At 41.9% G+C, this 16,208-nt stretch overlaps 1 protein-coding gene across 2 annotated transcripts in view; it reads right to left on the reverse strand.

Annotated features, from left to right (window-relative positions):
• The window catches only part of igf2bp2a (insulin-like growth factor 2 mRNA binding protein 2a), a 52,252-nt gene extending 36,260 nt beyond the window's left edge, over positions 1-15,992 (reverse strand). For both annotated transcript variants that reach the window (XM_083922140.1, XM_083922139.1), the window contains exons 1-2: positions 15,491-15,992; positions 14,273-14,330 (exon numbers count right to left, since the gene is read on the reverse strand). In XM_083922140.1, coding sequence (XP_083778266.1) covers positions 14,273-14,330; positions 15,491-15,665 — 233 coding nt within the window. In that variant the 5' untranslated portion in view covers positions 15,666-15,992. The remainder of the gene's footprint in view (positions 1-14,272; positions 14,331-15,490) is intronic.
• Positions 15,993-16,208: the final 216 nt, after the last annotated feature.

The following is a 16,208-nucleotide window of genomic DNA, read 5'->3' on the forward strand; positions in this document are numbered from 1 at the left end:
TTAATTAAAGCTGTGTTTGCGTTTGATCCTCTAAATCACTCTCTGTTAATGTAAGTGCATTTTAAAGGATCTTGGAATACAACTCTCAGTTTTGAAAAATCCTAGTGTCGGTCTTTTGTAGCATGTGATAGTTAGATTGTCTATTTATTTTTAGATTTATTTTAATCTCAACCAGACTTTTACATTTTTACTTTTGCAGCCTATTTTATTAAGTATGCAACATGTGTTTAGTAATGACTAAGTACTTTAGAGCTGAAAAAAGTCAATTAATTGATAAGGTGATTGACAGAAAACTAATTCCCTACAATAACATAATGACATAATCAGATAATCATTTCAAGCAGTTTGTTGTTGTTTTTCATTGTCATTACATTTCATTGTGAATTGAATATTTTTGTTTTATTCATTAAAATTGAGTTTTTCTTTTTACTGTTGGCCAAAAAAAACATAACAATGTGAAGTACTTTCTTTTACACACAAAATAATTCAACATTCGACTGTGGTCATTAAGAATAATTCATGTGAAAACACAACAGAAATCAACCACATATTAACACTTTTCTGTTTAATTATTATCGGTTTTTCATTTTTGATTGCACTTAACATAAGCCACTTTAAACATCACAAAGAATTAAAAAACACATGCAAATAAAGAACAACAGAACCAGCAATGGATAAGAACAGATAAAGAGATCAGATAAACTGCAGACCAGCCGCAACTTTAAACAAGTGATTGAAGCGTGGTAAAGTAAATAAAGTGTGGTAACGCTGATAAACCATCAAGAGATTAACAAGGTGGTGGGATTATCTATAGGACTATAGGAGGCACTTGTGTGTACAATCGGGTTTAAGGTTAAAATTACATCAATAGTCCGTTCTAAGCATTAAGGAGACTGGATTATATTCCTTAACAGCAGAGGAGGAGAGTGTAAAAACAACACATCACCATTTTCCTCAGTTTTTTATCGTTTATGGGAGACCGGGCCTCCAGTGCATTTTACATATGCAATGCTCCTCCCAAAACCTTGAATTATCTTGTGTCACGTGACTCACAAGTGGCTGAAGTGGCATTATCCCGGTCAGACTTTAATCCTGCGGCTAAAATGACTCCAAATCCTGACCTACTCTCTGAAATGAGGCAGGGGGCTTGAGGGGAAGTTGGAGGCTGATTCAGACTGAGATCTGTGTGTGTGTGTGTGTGTGTGTGTGTGTGTGTGTGTGTGTGTTTATTTGTGTGTTTCAGTGACAAGCTAGGAGGACGCCTGCCTGCTGTGTGGGAATGTAATATGTAGCCTAATTAAATTATCGGGGATGCTCACAGGGTAGTCAGCCCTGATCAATATGCAATAAATACTTGAGCAAATATCCTGAGTTGACATCGATATCTCAAGTGAGGAAGCCTGAGCTCCACTGCAGAAGAGGGCGGGTGGAACTGCCTGTTGTGTGGGCAGCATTTAAAGCGAGACAGAGACGGCTAGAAAGAATTATTGGTGATTGGGAGAAAGCCTGAGGGAAAGGTTTTGTTGTTGGTACCTCTTATACATCTGAATATAAGGCAGTAGATCCCCAACGTCTGCCGAGCCGGAGTGATCCTTCAACTCACAAAAACTTCTGGCTCCGCAACGGTTTATGTTTGTTTACTGTTTGTCTTCCAGGTTTGATTTTCTGACAGTGTGTGAATGCAACACGCACACAAATACAGAAGTAAGCTTAAAAACAAGCAAAACACGTCAGGGTACCACTTGAGGCTCAATATCGATGGATTAATAACCATTAGAGACGGCCTCCGTTTAGCAAGGATATGCAAGGGTACAGTCCACTAATTGAGCAACTATTTCCAGCCCTACTTGGGCTTATACGACTCTCCTCCACACAAAAAAGACCAAAACAAATCTGCAAGCATTTACAGGCCGACTGCTTTCATCATTCCTGGCAGAAAACATACGAGGCTGGTTGCCCTCATTAACAAACACCCTGTCTAAGTTGAAGGGGCTATTAGGAGGAGGGCTGACGGAGAAAATTTGACTGTTCATTCCTTAAAGGTCCTGTATGATTATAAAAAAGAAAATACCATGTCGATTGTATTCTATTTTATAAAAGCTGGTCAATATATATATATATATATATATATATATATATATATATATATATATATATATAGATAGATAGATAGATAGATAGATAGATAGATAGATAGATAGATAGATAGATAGATAATGTGCTGCTACTGTCATTCCCCAGCTGCAATGACGGGGCAGAGACGCAGAGAATAAAGATGCAGAAGACCTGTAAACACTGACCAATCAGAGCAGACTGGGTGTTTTCTGGAGGGGGGCTTAAAGAGCACAAGTAAAATGAAGCGTTTCATACAGGTATATTCATACAGACAGTATGAGAAAAATTGCCAAAAACGACAAAACCCAAAAAACAAGTATTTACTTAAATAATATGGGACCCTTCAAGACAATTCAAATAAGACAATTGTTTATCACCATCAGACCTCTTTGTACAAACATCCGCTGAGATGGAAAGCACTTTACGAGGATAATAAGAGCCTGCAATTTTTTTATGTGCATTTCTGTTATTTGAACTGATGTTTGATCAAATCAGAGCCTGTTTGTGTGTGTGTGTGTGTGTGTGTGTGTGTTTGTGTGTGTGTGTGTGTGTGTGTGTGTGTGTGTGTGTGTGTGTGTGTGTGTGTGTGTGTGTGTGTGTGTGTGTGTGTGTGTGTGTGTGTGTGTGTGTGTGTGTTAGTGGATCTGCATTGTGAAGCCTGTGCTTTGAGCATAGGGATACGCCAGCTTTGATGATGTGCAGTGATGAGGAGGAAGCAGCGATACTGTAAATGCTCTACAAATGCCTGAGGTGGCTGTGCATCCATCAAAGGGTACAACAACTACACCTGATTACAAAAAGAACAAACACAAGTCCTGATGAATTAGACTGTTTCTTCAAGTGCAGCATATTTGATGTATCAGCTTCAGCGCCTCCACATCCACACCGCTATCTCTTTGACATCAAACTTGCCTTTGAAGCTTGTCATTCTATATCTCTGTAATTTATTCTCCCTCAGCGTCAACCGACCGGAAACTGGCCTGCCTTGGAGTCACTCCTCACACCACTTAAAACAAAACCATCTTAGCAACCATCACCAAAATGAACTGTTGCCTCCCGCTTTGGGGAATGGCAGGAAAACGGAGGCACTGTTACTAAACACACACATTTGCAACGACACACACACACACACACACACACACACACACACACACACACACACACACACACACACACACACACACACACACACACACACACACACACACACACACACACACACACACACACACACACACACACACACACACACAGATGCCCATTGTTTTGAAAGAATTCCACTAGCGGTAAACACAACTACTGAGAATAAATTGTCTGTCTCTGTTACGCTATCTGATAGGAGCAATCACTTCCGTACGCAACATAGAGTAGCACTATTTACACCCGCTCATGCTAACACATAGCTGGCTTCATTCTGTGCTGCCACATTGTGCCAGGGGAGCAGTGACATTGTGAGCTGAAGGGAGGCGGAGAGAGACAATGTACGCAAACTAGGGGGGTACGCATAGCGCAGTATGCTTGCACAAAACGTGCACATGGAGAAGCAGGAGGCAAGACAAGAAAAGAGAGAGTGACTCTCCCTGAAGTGAGGAGGAGAACTACAGCTGCATCTCGGGGAAAGCACCATCAATTAAAATGAAAGTCACCTGAACATGCACAGAATGAGCATGTTTATGTTTAGTAAAAATGTGCTTGGGGAAAAAAGAGCAATCTTACAAGATCCCATTAACTTTTCCAACCCTCCAACGAGAACTCATGCATGGTTGCTTCAGCATCAAATATTTACTATCCACGGTGAGCTGAGGATGTCCGTGGTTTTGCCTTTAGGTTTTTTAACAAGATCTGCTGCTCTGCTATAGGGCCACTCTTCAATTTTAATTGGATTTGTGTCAGAGTGTGCTTCATTTAATCCGACAGGAATGGGCAATTCATCAATCAGTGTCATAGTGTTGTTTGCATGTGTGAGACAGAGGTGCTGCATTCCTGGCTGGGCAACCAGTGTGATGGCAACTGCTGAAGGCAGATGGCAACAAGAAATATCAAGGACTCAGTGGTAAACACATATGCCCAATCGATCAATCAATTGGCTGGTATCCTAGCAACAAGCATGTGCACTTTGTTGTTTTCATTCATGATGTTTTATTCGTAAAAACAGTGCATTTAAAATGAGAACATAATAGCTTATAAACCTCAGGACTGGGATAGTACTCCTCATGTATAGTAGAGCAACCACAGCAGCTACTGCACCCATGGGAATCCCTGAGAATAGACTGTTTAGTGAGACACACACAGATTTGCGATAAAACATTCTGCGCCTCCGGGGAAACATTAGCCAAGGGTCAGCAAGACAACAACTATTTACCAACTGTTTTTGTTTTTTTTACATTCTGTTCACTGCCTGTGTGCAGCTCTCTGCAGCGGCTGTGAAACAATCTAAAGGACTACGACAGGGTCCTCCCCTTCTTCTCCTTTTGTCTCCCCATTACTCTCTCACTACCACATGCATGCTTTGTCTTTTTCTCACACTGCGACCGACCGGGAGATCGACATGTGCTGGGTCACTTGGCAGGGAGGCAGATGGAGCGGCCCTACTCACTAGCACCTGCCTGGCCCACATTACCCGACTCATCTCTGGGCTCAGCAAATCATAGCCAGGATCAAGCACAGCTGTGTCAAACAACAGGCTCTATGGCATATCCTAATTGCCAAATACCAAACACTACTTCAGCTGAAGCTAAAGGACAGCTTGCAACCAGCGCTGCTCCTGCTCAGTACTGTATAACATAAGGGCTGCAACACATTAAAAAATTAAAAATAATGACAAAAGCTCAGTTTTAAAAAACAGAATCAACAGTTTTCCTCTTGACAAGAAGAAGCAAAATCATTAAAGGCATAGCTTGACCGTTTGGCACACTTATTCCCTTTATTGTCGAGTTAGATAAGAAGATCGACACCACTTAGATTTCAAGCTACAGCCAGTAATAAGCATGAAAAGCTGTCCCGTCTGTATGCTAAGCTAAACAGCTGCTGGCTACATTTTCTAACAAGGCTGTTTTTACAGCCAAGTGTGTTTTTACAAGTGCAGAACCCCTAATACACTCATATAGTTATGGCCAACATATCAACTGATTTACTGCAGTGCACCTGACAGCTAAAAATCCAAATGTCTTGTTCTAAAACTACAGGAAAAGTTGATCAGGATAATAGTTTTAGGCCAGAAATTGCTCATTGTTGAGATATTTCTTTGATGACTTTTCATTTAAAATCAAAACTGGATATAAGTCAGGGTACAAACTCAATGAGGGAATGAAATCAGTCGATAGGTCCTCAGTGTTTGTGAGCAGACCCATCACACTCACAGGGGAGAGGGGTAAAGCATACGTCAAGCCACCAGCAGCCTCTCACACATGCGCACACACGCACGCACGCACGCACGCACGCACGCACGCACGCACGCACGCACACACACACACACACACACACACACACACACACACACACACACACACACACACACACACACACACACACACACACACACACACACACACACACACACACACAGCCAGCCAGCCAGCCAGCCAGCCAGCCAGCCAGCCAGCCAGCCAGCCAGCCAGCCAGCCAGCCAGGCAGCCTGCGAGAGTCCCTGACGAGGGGTAGAAATGCTGCCCTCTGTCAGCAGTGTTCATTTCTCCCCCACACATTCACACACTGAGAGGAAGGCACAAGTACGGCGTGGGTCCCACACTTGCCTTTGACTCGGAAGTCATCTCCGTGTCTTCCTCTTCTGTCAGAGACAGTGCGAAATAGAGGAAGCACAATGGCCAGACTGTGCTCCCTGTTGTGTCGGAGGCTCAGCACTGTGTGGTCCTTACTGTAGATGACTTGTTCTGTTGGGGGGGGTTCCCAGCTTCCGTTGCATACATATGGAAAAGGATGGAAATGGTGGCTCTGAGTGGGTTTATGAATAAGAAAGGTCACAAAAGGGCTGCGGCTATGACACAGATGGACAGCCCACTCAGCAGTTTTCGCTGCCGCACTTGGGGGAAGAAAATGAGCACTTGAAGGTTTCAATGAAGCGTTAGCTCTACATAGGCATTTTCACTGTGGCACCTTACCAGGCTATGTATTCACTGTCTCACTGTCATATAAAATCAGCACTCGGCCACTGGCCATAGCATGAACCACCAACACACGGAGGGACTGCAGGCAGGGGCTTGCAGATGTAACCGGTAGGCAATCTCCAATCTCCTGGGAAATGGTCGGAAATTACAGGGTCCCCGAACTGTCAGCAGTTCATAACAAATTTAAGCTGTAATCATAGGATTCTGACAGTGATATCATAAGATATTATAATGATCACTTAGGGTGAATCTCAGGGTGCAAGCAGTAAACGCAACTTTTTTTTGTTTTGTTCTTTGCAGCGTGCGTGGTGTTCTGTACACCGGAGGCCTTTGGGTTCGTTGTCTGAAAGCCTTCATCGTTCAAGCTCTCTTTCTATAACTAAACAAAACACTCAACACTGGTTTCCATGGCAACATGTAGAATCAAATCTGGAACAGTTGGTACTGAGTATAGCGCTACCTGTACACACATGAACACATATTCACAAGCAGGATGGCACAGTTTTGCTCCAACATCAAGGTGCTGTAAATGTCAGAAGACTGTATCTTTCGACATGTGCTGCTTCACAGAGAGCTGACATTAAAAAAAACATACATCAAAAAAAATCTATAAGGAAGATCTGGACGTTCCTGGAACCAGAGGTTTACAAAAGTTTGAATGGGAGACCAGTGGAATGAAAAAGACGACAGTTCTGAGAATATGGCCGACATTTGCTTTGCAACGCATCCCTTTTTTAGTGGGTTGCCATTGGGCTAAACAAAGTTAAAGTAGTTAAGAAGGAACTACACACTTGCACACAAGTTATGTTTTATTGTAAACTTAATCACATAGATTCTTGATTAACATTTTTTCAGTTTATACAGGTGATTTTTTCCCCCACCAAATTTCTAGCAGCTTTCCCTGCTTAAAATTGGCTTGTTGAGAATTCAGCCGAACCAAGCTTTTTGAACAACTTGCTCAGATTGTTATACTAAGTGTCTGACTACATAATGGAAAGATGGTGAAGTCTCATTCTAAAATCTCGTGAAATGACCTGTTGCCGGAAGACAGTGGTGTGGAACTGGAGTACAAGAGAGGGGGTCGCCAGCAGAGAGAATTTGTTGTGAATTGAAGCTTTGTGTTATCTAAAAGATTTTTTTTCATGTTTGCATATTTCAAAATTGTGCCGACACAATGTGGAGCTACACTTTGCACAGCTTTCTTAGACTAACGTTGGCTGAAGCTGTGGCTTGTTGTGCTAAAAATGGATCCTTATACTCAGGACCATCAGGTCTGCAGTTTGATTGGGACACTACTGCCAGCCAAAGAAGAGAAGAAATCTTACCACAGCACATTTTCCTGAAGAAAAATGCTGTTCCACGGGTGGAGAGCTGCATACAGAGCAGAGACATGCTAATAATATTAGCTAAACTGCACTAGTAGCTACATACCAAAGCATGGCAGGATAACAGCAACTTCTCCATTGACATTTATATAATGTAGTCCGACACTTATAATAACATCCTGAGCCTTGTCAGTGGACGTACAGTGACAGTCGTTGTTGCCCCACTTGATTACATTGCAGCCCGGTTCATGGCGGCCAGGCTGCAGTGGATTTTGCATTTGTATTTTTTATGTCTTTGTAGGGATTTTTAATCTCCTAAGAATCATTTTATTTGTGGCTGTTTTGCGTCTTTTGAGTCATTATGTTTCTTTGTGGTGGGTTTTTGTCCCTTTATGGGCCATTCTGTATCTCTTTGTGGTTCTTTTGGGTCTTTCTGGTCATTTTAAGTTTCTCTGAGGTGGATTTGGAACTCTGAGATGGGTTTTTTCCTCGTTGTGGGACATTTTTCACCAGGCTGTTGTTGTTTTACGTCGTGTGTGCTCATTTTGCATCTCTTTTGTGGTTGTTTTGTGCCTCTTTGTAGTCATTCTCTATTTCTTTATAGTCATTTGACTTTCCAACAACAAATGTTAAACAGTCGCTTCATACAGAAGTTCTGATCCAGGGTCTCTGTTTCAGTACCCAGTAGCACCTTTCAATAATCCATGCATGGTACTAATAAGCCAACTACCTATCACATTATGACTCTGGTAAGGGGGCCCCTAAAGGTGCCACCCCTTTGGCCACACCTGTGCCTGGAACATTAAAAGCAAGGTAAAAGACAGAAAAGATATTGAGAACACCATCAACCTGGGTGAAGCTTCAGGCCGAAAGCAATTCCCAGCTTGCGGCTCTCCGCGTAACAGAGACTCTTCATGAGCCTTGATCCCTACCACTCCACCCACTTACATAGGATTGGCTACATGTAAGAGTTACGGCCCGTGGCTCACTCTGATTGGCCGTTGGGGTTTTCGCCATATTCATTTCACCTGTTCAAGACCCATCAGAACTATAAAGTTCCAGCAGGGTTATATGGTGTTGATATGGGACAAGGACAGGATTTGGCAGTGTGAGAAATGCCACCTGCTGTGTGTCTCAGCTGCCCATCCTTCCATGGAAACCACACCCTTGGGTGCCCGCTGACAGCACTGGCACAATGAGGGGTGAGAAACACTAAAGTTTATATTTGGCATGTAACATTCAGCTGGAAATTTGCAGCTTTTCTGTTTCTCCAGTTCCTCAAGCTGCGTGTGAACATATCTACATGTACATAACCCCCCACCCACTCCAAACACTCATATCCACAAGCTATATGCACACACACACACACACACACACACACACACACACACACACACACACACAAACGCACACACACACACACACACACACAGGGATATAGAAAAGGAAGGAGAGACAGAGCAGCTGTTACATCTTCAAATTACTTCCCCCCAAAAAAAGAACTTGGGCACAAACTGCGCCACTCATAATCATTATTTATAAATCATTAAATATTCACGTGCAGCACATTTAAAATTCCAGCAATTCATCAAACCCTGCTTAGATTAAAAAAAACAGCATCCTCAAACATCTGCTCAAACCAATGTTGGCCTGTCCCATAGAGGATTGGGATGGTGGTCAGACTTTTATTTTTGCACAAACAAAGAGTTTATTAGAATTTATTAGAAATACTTTCAGTCATCCGAAACGTTGGATTTCTAATGCAATGCTAACAGCGTGCAGTATTTCAACTTTTTATTGTATTTAAACTAACAGAGGTTGACTTCAACCAGCCATTGAGAATGCATCATCGGTGACAAATTTCTTTGCAGATAGAAGAAAACGGCTTCAGTGGTTCAGTTCAAGGACACTTCATGCCTCTCATCTCTAATTAGAGAGGGGTTTATGTTACTTCTACCATGGTCCGTCCCTCCATTACTCCCATCATTCAGTACTAACCAGAGGTAATGCGTAATGATAATAAAAACAGGCAGAAGAAGCCCCCCCTTCATCTCTTATTGCATGAATGTTTTTTCTCTCTCAGTACTGTTTTACTTCTCTCATCTCCTGTATATTCTGGTGATGTAGTATAAACAGAAAAATGTGAGGTTTGGGATGGTCAGCAAAAGAAATCCTCCTCATCCCCGCCACACCTTCCACGACTTCTCCCTGCTGCTCCTGAGAGTCATCTAGCATATTACGTCCTGGTTGTACTGAACGTAATTCTGCAGTAACGTATTACTCACGCAACAGGTTAGTTTGGTGAAATGTGAATGGCAGCTTACTGAGAAATTATCTCTACATTTGGTGGTGCGCTTTAAAAAAAACAAATTCCAACTCTCTGGGAGCATAAACAGAGATCCCCAAGGGTCTGATTGACACAATGAATTTACAATGCTCTCACATCTTATCTCGACGCTCCCTTAAGCTATATACTCTGTTGCACTAGCAAGTCTGTTATCACTTCAGGAGAAAAATACACTTCTCTACTTCCATGAAAAAGTTAATAATTGCTGAACAAATCTAGCAGTGTTGGTAGAAGGGCTGACGTTAAAACGCAGCAGCTTCAACACACTGAAAACAAAAAGGCTTCAGCCAATACCTGACAAGTAGATAGTCATTATTTTTGGGAGTGCTAAATAAGTACTTTCTCATTTCTCATTTATTTTTTCACACCTCATGTGCATTATTTTACACCATGGCTCAATCAAAGATAAATTGTTCTTCAACATGAAGTCTCCTTCACTCTTAATGAGACAAAAACCTGAGACAGTTTAAAAAAACACACACACTGACAAGGCACAGAATGAACATAGCTGACAGACACCTCAGGCAGTGTTCCCCTCACTCCACAAAACAGATCACTTTGTGCGATCTCTCCTCGCAGACAGGTGAGGGGGGACACGAGGAGTCAGGAGGAGGGTGCAGCGGATGTGGCTTTAGAGGGGAGCAGTGCAGTGCCTCCTGCTATCACTCTGGACAAAACCAGAGTCTGAATTGGAGAGCTTCCCCTACACCCAGGATCAACTGGGGAGTAGTAATGGATTCGGAGTGGATCAACTGATGGCGATCACATTTCGCTGTTTTGACTCAGTGTGCACTGACAAACCCAACACACACACATGTGCATGTGCATCACTGTGGTGCAATGCAGATGTTTACACCCATGTCTCGGCTTTGTATCCTAATGTAAGAAAAAAAGAAGGTTTTGATATCATTTAAGATTAATCAAAAAACATTAAACTGCAAACTTTGATTTATATGAAGAGTGCCGTTCAACCTGTGTGTATTGTGATACAGCCTAAAGGAGTGTAAGACAAGAGTTAGCACTCTCACAAACCCATCACCTGTTTATTTGAGCACATTTTTTACCCCAGCTTAAGTCAAAGGTGTAAAGAGATACTTAGGAAGGGAAAGATCTGATATTGTTACTATCAAAGGCTAAACAAGCAAGCAAACGTGTATGCTTTTCAGGAAGGCAGCTTTTCATACGTTTACTCCACAGCAACAAGGCTGTCTTCACATGCTAAATATTACTCATTAATCAGGCTCAAAGAGAAGGATCACGTTAGTGGCTTTGCCCACACCTTCACCACTTCTCCTGTTTGACAGTCAAACAACACTGCATGCCGTTTATGTAGCACCAATATCAATTAAAGCCGAGTCACACGGTGTTTCCTGCTGTTGCATGGACTCAGCTCACATGCTTCACTTAACAAGATTAGTTAACAAGGGTGAGACAATTATTGTTTTCTGATATTAAAAAAAAGACACCATTAAAAAACTACAAGAGCAAACTGCAACAAAGATGTTTAGGTTTAGATCCAACAAACTACATTCTCTAATCCAACTTCTCGTCAAAATTATCTAATCAAGAGTCATTATTCCAATCAAATCTAGACAATATAAATTAAAGAATTATTATTAATCATTGCACATAAATGTACTTATTTTCTTTAATGTTTCATGAGTTTTGTTGTTTTCATTATTTCATTGTCAAATGATTAATATCTCAAAGCTTACAATTAGTATTATAATCAAAAGCGTGGGTGATTATAATAATTAAATAACATGTATCAGAAATATGTTTCACTCACTACGAGAAAAAATTGTTGGTTAATTTGGAATAACAGTTATCTCAGCGCTGAAATACAATCAGTTAATATTATGTTACCAACATCATTATAACACTGGTTAAATTAATCATACTAATAAAACTAACCCTGATAATTTCATAAACTCTTTTTGAAATATGAAACAAGGTACAACTAATTATTCTGAATATCACAACCAAACACTTCAAATCTTTTAACAATAAAATAAAAAAGATAGCTTACTCCTGCTAAAATTACCAGTTTGAAATATCAAAATATGAAATGCATATAAGTGAAATAACAATTCAATAATAATAAATAGGACATCAAAACTTTCTGTGTCACAATCTTTTCTGGGTTATTCCAAGCATTTATAAAAAGGCCCAATCTTTTACCGTATGAACTTATCAACAGACAAAATTTTGTAACAAAGACTAAAATAAACAATCACAAGTTTTGCTGTTAAAATAGAAATTATTTAATAGTTATTCCCACCATACATATTAGCACACTGAAGACATTACACAGCAAAACAAGCCAGAAATATACAAACAAACATTAAAAGGCAGCTGAAACTACAGCTGTCTCACAAAACCAAGAACTACAGCAGGCCTAAAGATGGGCTCACACTGCTTCCTACCACCAAACAAATACTGGTGATGTGTTCACTCCTCAACCTCTGTCACTCTAGCAGGCTAGCCATACATTTAATTAAAATCAAACACAACAATAACTACAATTAAGATATTATTATCTAAATACAAGATTTAGAAATACAGTTTGAGTATTCTAAACCTGTATTATTAAATAGAAATGTTAGTTCTCAATATGTCTGATAAAACTAGAATAGATTAAAATGATATATCAATAAGACATCTAAATAACGACACATACAATATTCACTGAAAAACAACACATATTTTAACATTTTAACTATGGGCTAAATCACTGTAAGTATTTCTGCAATAATACACAAATGCTCCAGATAATGACTGGGAACTTGTAGGAAGATTTTTAACATGCAAATCAATTATCACCGTGGAAAAGCGTGATCATAATATGGAGTTACACCTCCACGTGGGATTTCGCCCATTTTCCACTGATTCAAATCGAAACACCTGTATGTGTCATACGCTGCACTCACGCCGCCCTCCGCTCATATGGAGGGGATTTCGCTTTAAAGGCCTGTTCAGAAACATACACACACACATCCAGCAGCTCCACACACTGCCTATTGGCCACATGCAGGCACATGTATGGACATTAGCTCCTTCTGATTCCGCCTATGGCCGTGCAGTGTGCAGGGCCATCATGGCAGCCATTATGAGGCTGTCCAACATTGCCATGGCCTACGTGCACACAAAGTGTGGGGAGTGGCGCAGGCTCTGACACCATGTTGCGCCTTGCAGCTTACAAAGCGCCTTCAAAACGAACCATAGAGCGAGGAAACTACACAGCAGCTCGAACATGAGACATTTCAAACATACAGATTCTTCTCCACGGTGTGGCACAGAGCAAAAAAACAAAACAAAGCGAGAGCTGTAATGCAGGAAAGTGTAGCTGCACCGAAGGGGGAGGACTGTGCTGAAAACGCATAAAGTGTGGATCACGTGCTCCTCCACAAGAGGCTTGAATATTTACCTTTTTGTCACGCAACGTAGTCTTTCCCTAAAGCCAAAGGCATTGTTCTGAAACAGGGTGGAGCCATACGCGTTGAGAGAGTATAGGTTACATAATCTGCCACAAACGAAGGAGTTTATTACGCATTACGCACAGGGAGAAACATGTTTAATTATTATTTCCATGCAATTAAAAAAGCTCGTGGATTTTCTTGTGTCTGTACACTGCGTGGACGAGCTGATGGAGAAGCACAAAATATATCAGTGGTGTCGTGGAGTTTGGGGGGGTTTAACCTATAGATGTGCTCACAAACCTTCAAACTCGCGCGCACACACACACAAAAACCGTGTTTCTCTCTCTCTCACGCACACGCACGCGCACACACGCGCGCACACACACATACACACACCAACCAGGGGAGAGGAGGGGGCTGATTGGTATGCAACTCATCGTGCATTGCAGTGTTACAGTCAATAATAAAACCTAACTTTGTCGTGTACGTACAGAGGGAAATACAGTCTGGGCGGACCCAAATTATATATGTGCAGCAGCTTATTTGAAAATGTGATTACAGTCTTTATGAGAGATTCAATTAGGACGCAGTTATTACATGTATGCACTGTTCATGTTTCACAGTGGGATAGGCCTCGCTGCAGATCACGCGGTATGGCAGCAGCCGACGTGTGTTCTGCGGATGTTGGGACTGAAACTGCTTCTTTGTCGCTTTCTTTCTTTTGTTTACTCGCCATGTAATTACAGTTCCATCACCGGAAAATAAAACAGCAACAGCGTGGTTGAAAAAAAAAAAAATCACACACAGAAGCCGAGAGAACAGGGAAATCTGCGCGCTATATTTCTCAGCGGAAGCCTACAGGTCACACAGTCTGCCATGGGGCGCAATATAGGCGTATGACACAAGTGGATGAGTGAGTGTTTGTCAGATTGTTAGGCCTACCTCAGTTTTTTGGGAACAGAGTAGTCTACCTCTATCGGCTTTCCGTGCAATTCTTCACCTGTAGGGACGAAAATTGATAGTGTAACATTAGCTGCGTGTCATGAAAGCAACAATACAAGCTGGTAGGCCTACACAGCAACACTTTGAATCACTTCACCAAGTAGGTGCGTCCCCATTCAATCAGCCCCCCCCCCCAAAAAAAAAGTAGACTACACTACACGGGCTCGCTGTGCGCACGGCGGTGGATAAACTGGGTATGTTTGGATTTTAAAAAAACACAGTGTGACATTTAAAGGGTCACAACTAAGTGGAATCGGCGCCAAAATGAAGCATGATAAGCTTTTATAGTATGGGGGGAACGGGCAGCCATGCTTTCCACTCCCACAACCCTCACAGTGCAATGAGGGGTATTTTTTTTCTGCTCCCAGTAAAGAATGCAACATCAAAGAAGGGATGGTTTTGAAAGGAGAATGACTTTTACTCTATCTATTCTAGGTAGGTGTTTCTTAATTCTCCATGTTGACCCAGTCGGGCGGTGAATATGAAGCGCTCCTCGGCGAAGCTTGCGGGTTTTCGTTACTATTATGAGTGGCCTGGCGCAGCACGGAATTAGCGTCTCACCTCGTCCCCCCTCAGCTACCTGTTTATTAGCTCTTTCCTCCGGACCCCCGTGACCCACCTCCAAGACACCTCGTAAAAACATACCCAGACATCAGAGGAACATGGATCTGACAAGTTTTCCGCAGTCGCTTCGCTCTGCTCTCTTCAATAAAATCAAGATAAAAAATAAGTGAAAAATAATTATGCCTACCCCAACCATCAGACCATCCCATACATTCCAGTGGGTGATTGTAAAGTAGCGCCCCACACTATCGGAATCTCCAAAATAAAGGTTATTGTGCGCGTAAAATCGCGTTAGGACTGCTCGTGTTTTCTATAGGCAAACGGGCAGTAAAGCCCCGAGTGTCCTGTGATCGATAAATGATCCAATTTTTTGTTGGAGCGTGCATGGCTCATCTAAAACTCTGATGGCACACACGGATGTGATCGCAAAACACTGTCAAGAGCAACAACACAGAAATAATAAGAACACGAGCAACGATGAATATTTCGCATTTCGGAAACCATGAGTGGTTTTTTTTTAACCTGATTTCGCAGTTTGACACGCTGTGAATTTCCCCTGTCACCAGCAGCATCACTTATCAAATCCACACTTACCAGAAAGAATCTCTATAGCCCTTAAGGCCGAGATCGGGTCGGGGAAGTCCACAAAAGCATAGCCGGATTTCAGTAGGACCTGGTCGGCCACTGGCAGCTTCCTCTCCCCAAAGAGCTCCTTCAAGTCCTCGACAGTGACCGAAGGACTTAAATTCCCGACATATAGTTTGTTCATGATCTGAAAGGATCTCGAAGGGGGTATCAGACCTTGAGGGTGAGAGAGTGGCGATATTTAATAAGTAGAAAATTTTAAATAAAATGCAAAAAAAAATCTGATGGGATTTAAAAAAAAACACGCAGCAATTACCCCTTTAGAAATAACTAAACTATAGGCGACCCCCCAGCACCAACTCTGGCCCCGGTCTAACTCTTTTAACAGGGACTGGGGGAAAAGTGCCGTTACGCCGCTACTCTGGAGCCAACAAGCACCGCCTCTAAATAAAATCTCCCTTAAAAATCACAAGAAAAAAATGTTTGGGGGTGCATGTGGAGTCACTCCTGGTTCTCCATCGTAGAAAGTAAATTGGGGTATAAAAGTGGCATGATGATCACTGGGTACATTCAGCAAAGGGATGGGCTTAAAGGAGGCAGAGGGGTTATTTCATCAAATCATAATAAGGGCCGTGCCTTCGGTCCCTCCATGGTTGGGGAAGTGAAAAAAGAAAAGGGCTACTGTGGAAAATCAAGTCGTTGTCACTGTACTTGTCGACCCAAACAG

The sequence above is a fragment of the Echiichthys vipera genome, assembly GCF_963691815.1.
Source record: "Echiichthys vipera genome assembly, chromosome: 10".
Taxonomy (NCBI): domain Eukaryota; kingdom Metazoa; phylum Chordata; class Actinopteri; order Perciformes; family Trachinidae; genus Echiichthys; species Echiichthys vipera.